A 13699-nucleotide genomic window follows, 5' to 3' on the forward strand; every position below is an offset into this window, starting at 1 on the left:
TTCCTGACCCTCTTTGCCACCCTGCATACATTTTGATAGCCTAGGAGTCCCCTTATTTGTCTCCTAACAGCTTCCTGCGAATTGTTCCATCATGACCTATATTTCAGTTTGTAAGAAATGTTCAAGAATTGTGAGTTCCCTGATATCAGGAGACTGACCCTTTTCATATCATTGCTAAGCCTCAGTAAATGAGTGAATAAAAATTAATATCCCTGTCCTGCCAGTGTGGCTCAGTGGTTGAGCGTCGACCCATGCACCAAGAGGTCGCCAATTTGATTTCCCGGTCAGGACATATGCCCAGGTTGTGGGCCCAATCCCCAATGGGGAGCATGCAGGAGGTGGCAATCAATGTTGTCTGTCATCAGTGTTTTTATCTGTCTCTCCCTCTCACTTCCTCTCTCTCTAAAATCAATAAAGGAAAAAAAATTAATATCCCTGCAAGCATCATTTCTTCCTATCAACTAGGGGTGGGCTAGTAATCTACGAATCTCTGAATCATTTAAGATTTAGATAAATCCAGCAGGTGATCCACCCATACTCTTTCTTCTCTGTCCTGTACATGCTTTTGCTCAAGTACCTACGACACAGGGCTGGGCAATGAGTAAGTGCCTAATGAAGGTTTGATGAATGAAAGAGGCCTCTTTCCCGGCACTGTTCCTAACCTCAGGTTTCAGCCCTGCCCCTGTCCCTCTGCCCCAATAAGACAGCAGCCACAGCCCAGTCTGAAAGGTCAGTTCTATTTTATTAGTTCTGGGAGAGAAGACTCACATAATGGCCTCTATCTTTTTTCCCACACTATGCCCTCCCCATTTCTTGGGGCCCTCTCCCCACTTCTAACTATTCACCATCCTCTATCTAACCCTCTTTCCTCTTCTACTCCCTATATGGCCCTACCCCTGAAAAGCCAGGACCCCAAGACCAGGCCCTCAGCTGTGGGGGCGTGTGCTGAGCACCAGGCAGAGGGAGCTGAGCCCAGCACCTGCCTTCCCCAGTTCTGAGCAGGACACAGGTACCAGGGTGACATCAGAGAGCTTTTGCAGTGCCTGCAGGGAGGACACAAAGTGGGGAGATGGGAGTGAGACCTTGAGGCCACAGTCATGCCCCCCCACCCCCTTGCACCCACCTCAGAGTGGCCCATTCAGGTTTCTAGAGAAGGTATCCCTCCCTCCTCTTCCTACGAAGGCCTGAGACTCCTTCTCTGGTTGTTAGTGGTGGTGGAGCTCCTGCCTTTCCTCACCTCCTGGCTGTTGGGCAGATCCCCTGCTCCACGGTGCAGGAGGAAAGGGGGCACACCAGGCAACCCAGGACGCAGAAAGAGACAGTCAGCGGCTGCATCATCTGGGAGGGTCAGGGAGGCATAGGGGTGGTCTGTCAACACCGCCATTGCCTGGGTGTAGAGGAAAAAGGCAGCATTCAAGTCTCAGAGCCTCTCCACACCTGACACTAGCTGCCCTACCATGGCTAAGGGCTGGGACAGTTACACTGGTGGAATAATAATGACACAGCACTTAGTATGTGTCAGGCACTGTTCTAAGTGCTTTAGTTACCTTTGCTATTTCAACCTCAAACTCACATGCAGTTCTTTCCACCTGCAACCCTTTTCTCCCCATCTCCCCTTCTCCAGCCTCCATCTGTCGACCCCAACCGTCCTTGAAATCACAGCTTAGATGCCACCTTTGGGGATTTTTGGAAGACCCTGTAAATGTAAATCGACCCTGTTCCCTGATCTCCCATCTCCCTGTCCAGCTATACCTGTTTTCTCGCGTGTTTTCACAGTAGACAAACAGCTCAGTGAGGGCAGGGGCCATAGCTAATTTTCTGAGCCTCCCAGCCCCTCCTCCCTGGCCAGTAGCCACGCCCGCTTTCAGGGGCCGTGCCCCACCCTAGCCCCGCCCCCACTCACCCTGACCGCCTTCTGGGCGGCGTCACTGCTCCCCGCCACCACAGTGCGGGGTCCCCCCATGCCGCAGAAACTGCGCAGGTGGGAGGGGCTCGAGACCGGCACTGTGGAGACGGCGAAGTCCTAGGGCGAACAAGGAAGAGCACTAAGGGATGCGGGAGGGGTGAGGAAATAACCCCCAAACTTCCCTCAAACACAGGCTGCTCTCAGCCGCTCGCTCCTCAGCGCCCTGCGCCCCCTCCAGGGCTGTCCCGCTCCTACCCGGAACGTGTCAGCCACGATCTCGGCTCCTCGGTGATTGGTCCACTTGGAGAGGCCTACGAAAAACTCCCGGCCTGAGTGCAGGCGGCCGAAGAGGTGTAAGGGCGGGAGAGAACGCCTTGGAAACCAGATCCGCGATGGCCGGGTCTCCCAAACCCTGCCTCCCTGTGCCAAGCTCCAGGGATGGGCACCCCAGCCTCACCGGTGAAGAGAACGTCAGTGCCATCCAGCGTCGCGTTCTCGTCCCCCATCTCCACAATTCGGAGCCCCAGGTCCTGAAGGGCTTTGCGAATTCCATCCACCTTAGGAAAGAGAAAAGAGAGCGGGGCTGAGACATTCCCACCCCCAATTCTTCCCTAAAGCCCGGATGTCCAGTTCCTCCCTTCCTCCGACCTCACCGACCCTGGCACTCACCTCCGGCCTTCTGGCAGGACTCCAGGGCCGCGTGATTAGGGCCGTGTCCCCTTGGATCACAGCGGTGTCACCAAGCAGCGGTCCCAGCGGCAGCGACTCTTCAGGAGGCAGTTCTAGCAGCTGCAGCCCCAATCGCTGCCTCAGTTTACCCCCCAGCACCCCGTGCTCCCTCTGTGCTTTAGCCAGGTCCAGGGCCGGAAGGCCGGCACCCGCACCCTCCCCTGACGCCAGGCTCTCCGGGACCCCGCGAATCAGGGCATGGGTACAGCGGCCCAGCCCCTCCCCCGGCGTCCCCATCCCATCCACACAGACGCCCCCTCAGGCAGCGCTGATTTCTTAGTTTTCTCTTTTTACTTCACCTGTCTGGAGAAGAGATAGAATGGGGGAGACAGAGAAAGACATGCAGAGAAGGGTGTAGGAAGGTGGTTAAGAACGGGGGTCCTCCTTTAGCCATCTCTGGGTGCCCCTCCCACTCCTCTCCACCTCCTCCAGACCTTGCCTACCCCACTCCACCCGCACCTTCGCGGGTCTGCTTCTTTAAGGGGAGTCCAAGGAGCAAGACCAGATCCCCTAATTTCCAAAACACCTGTTGTCCCTGCTCTGGGGCTTCTTGAGATTCCTGCCCAGCGCCCCTCTTGGCAGCCGCTAGGATGCGCTCACTCCCCAAAAATGCAGCGCCCCGCCCCCTTAACCCTCAGCTGCTCTACACCAAACGGACCCGAAGTGCGGCGAGGGACCCATAGGGGTTATGGGACAGGAGACAGCTGGGGAGAGAGGGCTTGGGGGATGGAAGTCTTGGATCCAAACGAGAAAAGGAGAGGTGGGGAAGGAGAGAGGAATTAGAGTCTAAGGAGTTAAACAATCCTCATCTTCCCAGCTGGTCACTCAGCTCTTAGCGCGACCCAGTATAAACCAGACCGAGTCCCGGAGGACTGGGAGAGGTCTAAAACGAAATCTGAGGGGCGGGGAAACTGGGGGCGTGGTTCCGGAGAGCGGGCGCCACTCCAGGCTCCAGGACACGGTCCCTTCTCTCCTGGTCATCTTCCCCAAAGTCCACCCCATTCAGCTCCGCACCCAAATGTCGGCCCCCCGCAGTCTGTCCGGGACAGGTACAGGCCCGGCACCTGCAGATTCCGGCCCCAATACGGTACAGGGGACACCTCCCACTCCAGACTCACCTCCAGTGCCCACCCCCACTCCTGCCGCTCGGTGATCTTGGCTCGGGTCCCAACCCCGGTGAGGACAGAGTTGGTGGATAAGAGTCCTAGTCTTCAAGGCTGGGGTACTGGAGCTTTGGCTCTGGGGAGTGTCTGAGTAGGCGAGGGCAAGTACTACGGTGGGGTAGGGGCGCGACTGTCTGGCGGCTCCGGGGCATTGTCTAAACGGGACGGGGCGGGGCTCCACAGACCACGCCCATTCCGCCCTGCCATGCCGCGCCCACTCCACCAGGATTGCGCCCCCCTTCTCTGAACTTGGCCCCGCCTGACGAGCAATGCCCGGGCCCACCCAGAAATGGCCGCCCCTTAAGTCTGGGCTGCAAAAGTGACGTGGACCTACAAGACAGCGCGACGATGGATTGGCAATAAAAATGGCAAAATCCCTGCAAGCACCCTTCTAATTCCTGGCTTCTGCCTGAGCTCAAGGTCATTTCATTCCTTGTTACCCACATTCCAAGCCCCCTTTGTACAAATACAACACTAGATTTTCATTCTGTATTTTATTACTGAAACACATTATCCCACCAATCCCATCCCATCCCACAATATAAATCTCACCCAGCTCCCCCATTCCTTCTCTTCATCCCCTAGGAAGTCCTGCACAAGTGCTCCAGAATTCACTTCCCACTGGACATTATGGAGTGTGTCCATTGGGTAGCCAAGTGGAAACTACCCTGGGGCCTTTGTGGAGAAAAATGGAAGGGGAGGGGTTGAGGAAGCCCAAAGAGGAGCTTATTTGAGGGCTTTGGCCACTTGCTCATAGGCCAGCTCGATCTCCTCATCATCTGGACAGGTGGAAGCAAACTCTTCCCGCGCATATGCATTGCGCAAGTACCGATGCACCCCCCGGAACACCTCAGGGATGGAGAATCCTCGGTACTTCTTACACACCACCTGGGGGTGTGGAGAGGAGAGGGACAAATATATTAGCCTCAAGGAAGCCATAGTGAGCTGTCCTGCTGTGGTCTTTCTTATTCCAAGACTTATCTGATAAAATCCAGCCTTCTTGTTCAGGCATTTGAAAGTCTCCACTATCTAGCTTCTCTTCCTATGATTCTTATCTCCCAAATGAATCTACTTCTCCAATTGACTTTCTTTTTTTATTTTTTTAATTTATTTTTATTTTCCAATTGGCTTTTTTTTTTTAATCCTCACCCAAGGATATTTTTCCGATATTTTGTTCAGATAGAGTGGGAGGGAGAGAGAAACGTCGACGTTAAAGGGACACATCGAGTGGTTTCACCCACACGACCGAACCAGGCCCGGGGACAAACTGCAACTGAAGTACGCACCCCTAGTGGGAACCGAACCCGGGTCCCTCTGGACCGCAGGCCAACACTCTAACCACTGAGCAAAACTGGCCAGGGCCAATTGGCTTTCTTAACTCATCACTGCCATATACTCTTTTCACCTTTCCTCCCCACTTTCTGATAACCAGCCCCTTTTCAGATCACCTCATTCCGGTGGTACTACTTTTCTCCTCTTGATTTATTGGGATATAAGTCACAAACCATTAAACTTTTCTCTGGAATTCCCACAGCAACTTTCTCTTTATATTTTATTTGGGGTGAGGACTATTCATCATGCAACTTTGTCTTTCAGTGTTCGATACACAGTTCTGTGGCAAACTAACATTGGGCCCATATTTCACAAACTAAAACCATAGCTTTAAGCCTATGACAAAAACATAGGAACCAACAATTTCCATCTTCCACAAGAGGAAGTGGAAACTGAAGCTATGAAGATTTAAAACTTTGATTTTAGGAAAAGCCTGCTCTGTCTGATGTGGGGATTTGGCAGTGATAGAGACAGGAAGAGCATTCCTGAAAGTAATACTGGGATGTGTTACTTTCAGCCAGCCGGCTTGCACCCATAACTTGTATATTGGAATGTAATTTTCACAAGCAATGGTCTTGCTAGCAATGACTACTGAGAAGGAATGGGGTGGCATCCGCTATTGGTGGCAATCTATAGAAACCATCCTAAGAAAAAAATCACCTTTGGAGTGGTTGTCATGGGAAGCTATTCCAGTGGCCATCCTACCACCCACCTGTACTATGTGGAGCTTTGGCAACAGGTTACAGTCAGCCAGAGTGAGCTCATTTCCATCCAGAAACTTCCTCTGAGAGATGCCCTCATCTTCAGCACTGGTCTCATCCACTTCTTCTGGGAGGGGGGATGTCAAGTAATTGTCTAAAACTTTCAGAGCTTTCAGGAGCCCCTTCTCCAGATCTGTCCAAGAGAGGGGCATTGGCAAGAACATCAGATGATTGACAGTCCAAGTCCAAGACGGTCCATGGGGCAGGGTGGGAGTGAGAGGGTGAATACTAATGGTGAGGCCAGTCCAAAATAATAATAGCTAATGTAGTCAGCTTTCTGTGCTATTGTAAGCACTTTGCATAAAAAATAAAAACTCATTTAATTCTCACATCAGTCCACAAAATAGGTATTGTTAGCCTCATTTTACAGATCTGAAAATAGATTTATAGAGTTTAAATGAATTGCCCAAAGTCACATGGCTAGAAGAGTCTGTCCTCAGGTAGTCTGGATCTAGAGTCACTGTTCTTTTTTTTTTTTTTTTTTTTATTGTTTTTTTGTTGTTGTTGTTCAGATAGAGTGGGAGGGGGGGAGAGAGAGAGAGAGAGAGAAACATCGACGTGAAAGGGACACATCGAGTGGCTGCCACCCGCACGACCAACCAGGGCCGGGGACAAACTGCAACCGAGGTACGTGCCCTTAGCGGGAACCGAACCCGGGTCTCTCTGTACCGCAGGCCGACGCTCCAACCGCTGAGCCAAACCGGCCAGGGCTAGAGTCACTGTTCTTAAGCACAACCCTGTTCTGCCAAACAGGTCAGCAGCCAACCTAACTAATGTCACCAGTACGGCAGAAAAGGCCAGGGAAAAAATGAGAGATGCTTAAGAGTCACAGCTAATGAGAATGCAAGGAAATATGGGGGTTAAGCAAAAATAAGGTTTGCCAATATGTGCTCCATCTCCCTGGTATCTGAATTTCCAAGTGCACCTAATGCCTCCCAACCCCTGAATCTTCTCCATTCCTCCTAGGACCCAGGCCTCTGGCCCACAAGACTCACTGTCATTGAGTGCTGGGTTTGAATTCTTGATGTAGGCAGAAAATTTAGCAAATATGTCAAGGCCAGCTGTGTTTGATTCAGGGTTCAGAGCAGCCAGCTTGGGGTATCTGAAAGTCAATGGGAGAAACAGGATAAGATATCTTCCTGGGAGGAGCCTCAGTCCCATCACTATCTGCTTTTCATTTCTTCCACCCCTCTCTTTCTCAGAGCCTCCCAGCACCCCTCCCCTTTCCAAGTGCCCTAATACCTGGGAGGGCACAGTACTGCCTCCAGAAATTCCTCAATCTTGTTGGTGTCGGTATGCACTTCGGTGCCATACAGCAGAAATGGAAGCTGTCCTCCTGGGCACAATTTCTGTACTGTCTCGGTTCGCCTGTAGGAGAGAGAGGCCAGGCATCAGGATAGGAAAAGGGGGTCAGGGAGAACCAGAAAGGGGAGATAGAGGGATGTGGGAAGAGAAAGGGGCTCTTGGTGGAAGGGGAAAACATTCAGTATGGAAGACTCGGGTGGCTGAATGTGTGTGTGCACACATGTCAGCACAAAGGGTGTTTAGAGAAACAGAAGTGGGCCCACCTCTTGGTGTCAACGGTGGTGACGTTGAAGGTGACTCCCTTGAGCCAGAGCACCATGAACAGTCTCTGGGAGAAGGGGCAGTTCCCAATCTTGGCCCCATCACTGCCAGCCTGAAAAGCAACCCACCACCTCAGGTCAGGCCTGGTGTACCCCACCCATCCCCAGGCCATTCTGGGCATTTCTTACTCCCAGACCTAGCTGTTTCCTGCCCAGTCACGAAACACACCCAGTCTCTCCACTAAAAGCTCTCCCCAGAACTGGGCTCTCCACCCTGAGTTGGGTCAAACCTAAAGCACATCAGTGGGAACATTTAGTGCAAAGGTTGGCTTCTGGTTCCCCAGAGATTTAAGGATAAGTGAGAGGTGGGCAGAGAGAATGGGTTATGAAGAAGTTAAAGGATCAGGACTCGAGGAAAGACTAAATACTTTATATACAAAAACTCATTTAATTCTCGCCCTGGCCGGTTTGGCTCAGCGGTTAGAGCGTCGGCCTGCGGTCTGGAGAGACCCGGGTTCGGTTCCCGCTAAGGGCACGTACTTCGGTTGCAGTTTGCCCCGGCCCTGGTTGGTCGTGCGGGTGGCAGCCACTCGATGTGTCCCTTTCACATCGATGTTTCTCTCTCTCTCTCCCTCCCACTCTATCTGTACAAAAATTGGAAAAATGTCCTCGGGTGAGGATAAAAAACAAAACAAAAAAAACTCATTTAATTCTCAAATCAACCCATGAAATAGCCCCCAGAGAGGGACTTTGGTGAGGCCAGAGTTGTAGGCTAGAGGCCTGGATTCCTGAATTGAGCGGAGCCTGAGGACAAAAGAGGTGGGGCAGGGCTTGAAAGCCAGAGTTCTGGTTCTCTATACCTCCACCCAAGCTGTTTCTGGGCAGCTGGCTGGGGAGTCAAGGGGTTCACTGCCTCACCCTAGAGAAGTAAAGGGCATTTGCTGAGGGGGGCTGCCCTCTAACTGGTAAGTGGTGACCTCATCCCTCAAGGGACACCTGCCCTTAGGCTAAGGATGATTCATTTCATTGGTGTTTCCAGACTCAGCAGCTTCCTTCCTGGTAAGGAGTGGAGGCAGGTATCTGTGAGGCTGAGGACCAAGTGGTGAAGGCCACCTTCCCCTTCCCCAGACATTGCCTCCAGGACAGCACAAGTTCTCTGGCTCCAGATAATCCTCCTTACACAATGCCCAGGGCCAGAATCTCTGCAGAACAGACTCACCCAGGAGTAAAAATAGTCCTTGAGGTAAGTGTGAAAGTGAGGTGGGGACCACACCTAAGGGGGCGGACCCAGGCACTTCACTGGGGGAAGGGAGAGGGAATGGGTGCCCAGAAGTCAAACATAAAAGAGAGGGAGGAACAGGCAGGAACACACAAAGACAAGATGAACAAAAGGGGGGACGTGGAGAGAAAGGAAGCAGAAAAGGGGTGGGGGGACAAGCAAACAAGAAGACAGGGAAGGCTGCCAAGGGGAAGGAGGGCACAAGGATGAGGTCCAGAGAGGTGAAAGGGAAGGGAGCAGGGCGGAAACAGTGAAGGCCATGGTGTGTGGTTTTGGTTTTGGTTTTTTTTTCTCGCTGATTTGAGAAAGGGAGGGAGAGAGAGAGAAAGAGAGAGAGAGATTGAGAGAGAGATAGAGGTCGATATGCTGTTACACTCATTTATGCATTCATTAGTTGATTCTTTTTTTTTTGGTATGTGCCCCTAGCGGGAACCGAACCTGGGACTCTCTGGTCCGCAGGCCAATGCTCCAACCACTGAGCAAACCGGCCAGGGTCATTGGTTGATTCTTGTTATGTGCCCTGACGGGATGGAACCTGCAACCTCCGTCTATCCTGACAATGCTCTAACCAAATGAGCTACCCAGCCAAGTCTGGCCTGAGTTTTGATACCCAAATGCCATGGGCCCACCTCTCGGTATCCACACCCACAGAGAAAGGAGAGTTGGGGAGACTCTCTCTCCTGCTTCTACCATCCCAAACCCGAAACGCCCTAACCCAGTCCTGATGGCTCTCATCTAGCCTTGAGGTAGTCACAGCTAAACTCTCATCTCCTCACCATCTCCCTTTCTCTCACTTCCCCCAGTCCCGGGACCACCTCTCCACCCATCACCTCTCCAGGCCTGCGTCTTGAACTCCACTCCCACTCTGTCTCCTTCCACCCCACTAATTTTTCTCAATCGATCTCCTCCCACTCCCAGGCCTCCCTACCACACCCTCTCCCTTGAAACCTCCCCCTTAGGCCCCACACACCCACACACAAACGCACACACTTCCCCAAATCTCCCCCCACTACACCTCTCACCCTCTGATGTGCTAAGGCCACACATCCAGATGTTTTCCCTTGTCCCTCCCCAACCCTGCTCCACTCCCACCCCCACTTCTCCGTCCCTCTGTCAGATCGTCCTCCCCTACCCCACCCCCAACCCCACCCCCTACCCAGAACCCTTCCTTTTCTCCACCTTGTGGTCCTTTAGGCTGTTGGAAACTTGCACTTTTACAAACTTTTCAGGGTTGAGCCTACAGTTCTCATCATCCGCACACGTCAATTGTGTTCCCCTCCGGAACCCCCCGTCCCGAAGACGGAACGAGGGGCTGGGGGTGGAGGGCAAGGAGGGAAGGGGCTGGGGAGCGAAGGGTAGAGCTGGGGAAAGGTGAGAGCTGCCTTTTAGGAATTTGGAGGGTGGCCTAGGAGGAAGAAGGTGTGCTTACCTTCACGAACAATTCGACCTGCGGCTGTTCTTCAGCCATGGTTGCGACGGGGACCAGGAAGCGGCCGTCGCTGGGGAGCTGGGAGGGGCCGGGCCGGGGAAGGCGGGTCTCACACGCAGAGATTCTCTCCCCAGAGCGAGGACTGTCCGCTCAGCACAACACTAGCCGATCAGACCCGCTCCCGGCACCACCGGCCTCCGCACCAGCCCGGCGGACCTCACACTCAGCTCCTTCAGCCCAGCGCCCTCCCGGGCCGGATCGGAGAGCGGCTGACTCACCGGCCGGCCCCGCCCGGAGCCTGGGGAGGGGCCGGCGGGGCGGGGCCGGAGGGGCGGGGAGTGGTCCCGGAGGGGACACCCTTGGTCTTCCGGAGGGTGAGGGAAGCCGCGGGTTTCCGTCTTCCTCCGCCGGTCTCCTTGAACACAGGACTTTATTTCTGCCTCAGTTTCCCTGCTTCATTAATCAGAAGATTCTCCCACTCTACCTCATGCAAGAAACTTGATACCAACAGGTTGGGCACACCGTGAGGGCCCAGAGGGAATTTTAGGACAGGAAGGTGATCCGTCGTTTATTACTTTTTCAGAGTTCTTTGAGATTTCAGGCCAAATTCTGGGATTGGGGAAAGAGAGTGGTGAAAAGTAGGGAAACCGGAAGCTGAGCCAAGGGGCCTCGTCACCGGGGAGGGCCGCTCCTTCTTGTAGCCGGCCAGCCTTCATGCTTACACCTCTGTCCCCCACCCCCAACAGGGCCCCTTCCTGTCCCCTTTGCCCTTTTCTTACTGACAGGTTGCCTAGGAGATGGTGTGAAAGGGTGGGGTAGTTTTGGCCCCAGGAATGGGGGTGGGGGGTGAGGTAGTTGGTCCTATCGTGGGTAAAAAGCAAAGATTAGACAGAGCAGAGTTAGAATGAGTAGTGTCCTAGGAGTCACAAATTTGATTTTGGAGGTCTATCAAACTGTGATCTGCTGAAAAATAGCCCAAGAATATGTACTCCAAACTGGATATATTCCAGCCTCTACATCTTGAATCTCCTATCCAACTATCCATTCTTTCTTCCTCATCGCCCTCCGTCTATCAAGAGACCTACAGTTCCAGAAAAAAGTTGATGGAGTGCAAGGACACAGGAGCAAAACAGAGCTTGGGACTTGAAAAAACAGAGGGACTTGGGGGAGGAGTGTGGTGGAGTGATAAGATGGCTGCTGGAAACCAGCAGTTGGTGGTTTCCTCTCATGCTTCCTCTTCTGTGGGTTTTTGCCTCACTGGGGTAAGGCCTATCTCTTTCCTCCCCAGAGAGGGGATGGATATATTTGGTGTTTGCTCCCTTGAATTGTAACATCCTATAAGGATGTAGAATGATTTCATAAATACAGGGAATTTCTTCCATGGTAACCCTCAAAATCTGCACATAGGACCCCTTCCATCTGAGGGAAGTCAAAGCAGCCCTACTTCCCAGGGTCCTCTTCTGCTCCAGCTTGTCAGAGTCTACCAGAGAATCTGCCCCGCAAAGATGTCCCCTCTAGGAGAAGCCTCAAGCAAGTGCGGCTTCTGAACTCAAGCAGGTTTGGCAGCCTTTCCCCTGCCTCTCTTCTTTCCTACAGCTTTATAGCTAGAGCTGCCTTCATTGTCAATATTGACTTTGGCTGGCTGGGGAGGCTACCCACAAGGTATTTTAGCCTTAATTCCCAGATGACAGGTGACAGGTGACGCTGCCCTCTCCTGGTACCATCCAGCAACGCCCTAAATCCTGTACCAGAGGTCTCCCTTCCCTTTCATCTCCTTGCCCCTGATTTTCTCCTATCTCAGTATCTCCCCTTCCCTTTTCTGGGCAGGTTTCTCTTTCCACTATCTCCCCTTCCTGGGCTTGGTAAACCAGTCCCTAATCACTTCCCACCCCAGATTGGAAGGTGTGTCCCTCCCAGACACTCCTTACCAGCCTTCTCTGGGTTTCCATAGCTCCATTGCTCAACAATTTGCTAAGGGTAACCATTAACTTTGTCCTCAACTCACTGCCCCACCACCTTTCTCCATAGGGGGGATTCTCCAATCATTGTTTAGCAGAGCCAGGTTACCCCGCCATCTTTCCTAAAGTCTTGAGTGGGGTCTCCCTATCTAAGGGTACCCCGGACAAAGCTGGGAGGAAGATGTATTTTAAGGAATCTGTTTTTTTTTAACCTCACCCGAGGACATTTTTCCATTTTTTGTACAGATAGAGCGGGAGGGAGAGAGAGGAAGAGAGACAGAGAGAAACATCGATGTGAAGGGACATATCGAGTGGCTGCCACCCACACGACCAACCAGGGCCAGGGACACACTGCAACCGAGGTACGTGCCCTTAGCGGAACCGAACCCCGGTCTCTCTGGACCGCAGGCTGACGCTCCAACCGCTGAGCCAAACCGGCCAGGGCAGGAATCTGTTTTTTTTTAAAAAGTATATATTTGTTTATTTCTGTCTCATAATCTCCTTGCTTCTACACTTACACACACTCAAAAGTTAGCTTCATGAAGCTCAGACTTAATTATGTTCATTAATTTGAGTCCACCACCTGGCCCAGAGCAGGCACTATATAGTTGCTGTAGGAATGAATGGTACCCCTGTAAAGAACAAACACATGACCCTGCCCCCTGGATTTTAAGGGAATGGCAAGAACTATCTGCTAATAGATAACCACTGCATTGTATAGATAACCACTGCTTTGTGTACACAGAAACTGATTGTTTCCTCAGGCATAACAGCTAACTGCAAATATCTGCTTCAGTACTGCTTGCTTGCTGGCATACCCTTAACCCAAATTCCTTAAGGGGGGCTAAGACAACTATATAAACAACCCACCCCCTGAGCTTGGGGCTGCTCTCTCCTCTGAGTAGAATGGGACAGTACCCGCGCCGCTAATAAAGCTCTCTTCATTTGAACCCAGTTCAGAGTCTGAATCTGGTCTGTCGCTGGTCTACAACACCCCTCTGTCCTTAAGGTGGGCTGTGTGTGCCCAGGGGTTTGGGCATGTCTCAAAAGGGGTGTAGGTGTTATTAGGTCTACTCTCTGCCAGAATTTGGTGTGATTCCAAGCTTTCACGTCCTCCTGCGGGGCTAAAATTATAAATTAGGCCCTGCAGTGCCCTTGTGGGGTGGTCATACACTGTACTCAGGAAATTGGCAAAGGAGGGCTGCGATATGAGTCTCAGTGATTTCTGCTTATTTATTTAAAACACTCGCGTAGCTCTTAGCACGTTTGCCAAGCACTGTTTTAAGCTCTTTATAAATATTAGGAGGGACAAATATTAACTTAGAGTTGTTGACACAGGTTGAATTACTGTTGCTTATCCCCACTCCAGAAAAAACAACGCGCCTCTAGCCCTTTAAGATCGGCTCCTTCCCAGATCCTCTTTCCCCTCAACCCCCCTCCTCCCCCGCCCCCAAGCCCCCAGAACAGTTCCCGGGGCTCCGACTCGAGCACCGCTTCCGGACTTTTATAGGCTCCACCTCATTTTAATCAAATCCCAGAAACCCTGAAGGCCAGAGACCTAGGTGCTAAGCAACGGC

The 13699-nt window shown here is 52.3% G+C and overlaps 2 protein-coding genes across 3 annotated transcripts; both read right to left on the reverse strand.

The window, feature by feature from the left end:
• Positions 1 to 725: 725 nt before the first annotated feature.
• Positions 726 to 3962, reverse strand: DDAH2 (dimethylarginine dimethylaminohydrolase 2). 2 transcript variants are annotated; one of them, XM_036248500.1, is made up of 7 exons: positions 3754 to 3962; positions 2576 to 2938; positions 2364 to 2463; positions 2162 to 2235; positions 1904 to 2023; positions 1238 to 1387; positions 726 to 1043 (listed from the first exon to the last, which is right to left on the reverse strand). In XM_036248500.1, exons 2-7 carry the CDS (start codon positions 2870 to 2872, stop codon positions 927 to 929), a joined length of 858 nt encoding a protein of 285 aa, XP_036104393.1. In that variant the 5' UTR covers positions 2873 to 2938; positions 3754 to 3962; the 3' UTR covers positions 726 to 926. The 2 variants fall into 2 exon arrangements, with proteins under 2 accessions (XP_036104393.1, XP_036104394.1); XM_036248501.1 differs by having other exon boundaries at positions 736 to 1043; positions 1238 to 1338; positions 3754 to 3946.
• A 320-nt stretch (positions 3963 to 4282) lies between these two features.
• Positions 4283 to 10430, reverse strand: CLIC1 (chloride intracellular channel 1). Its single transcript, XM_036248971.1, has 6 exons — positions 10165 to 10430; positions 7460 to 7569; positions 7134 to 7259; positions 6887 to 6993; positions 5843 to 6024; positions 4283 to 4686 (listed from the first exon to the last, which is right to left on the reverse strand). Exons 1-6 carry the CDS (start codon positions 10201 to 10203, stop codon positions 4525 to 4527), a joined length of 726 nt encoding a protein of 241 aa, XP_036104864.1. The 5' UTR covers positions 10204 to 10430; the 3' UTR covers positions 4283 to 4524.
• Positions 10431 to 13699: the final 3269 nt, after the last annotated feature.

This window comes from Molossus molossus, unplaced genomic scaffold, assembly GCF_014108415.1.
Source record: "Molossus molossus isolate mMolMol1 unplaced genomic scaffold, mMolMol1.p scaffold_m16_p_8, whole genome shotgun sequence".
In the NCBI taxonomy this organism is placed as follows: Eukaryota; Metazoa; Chordata; class Mammalia; order Chiroptera; family Molossidae; genus Molossus; species Molossus molossus.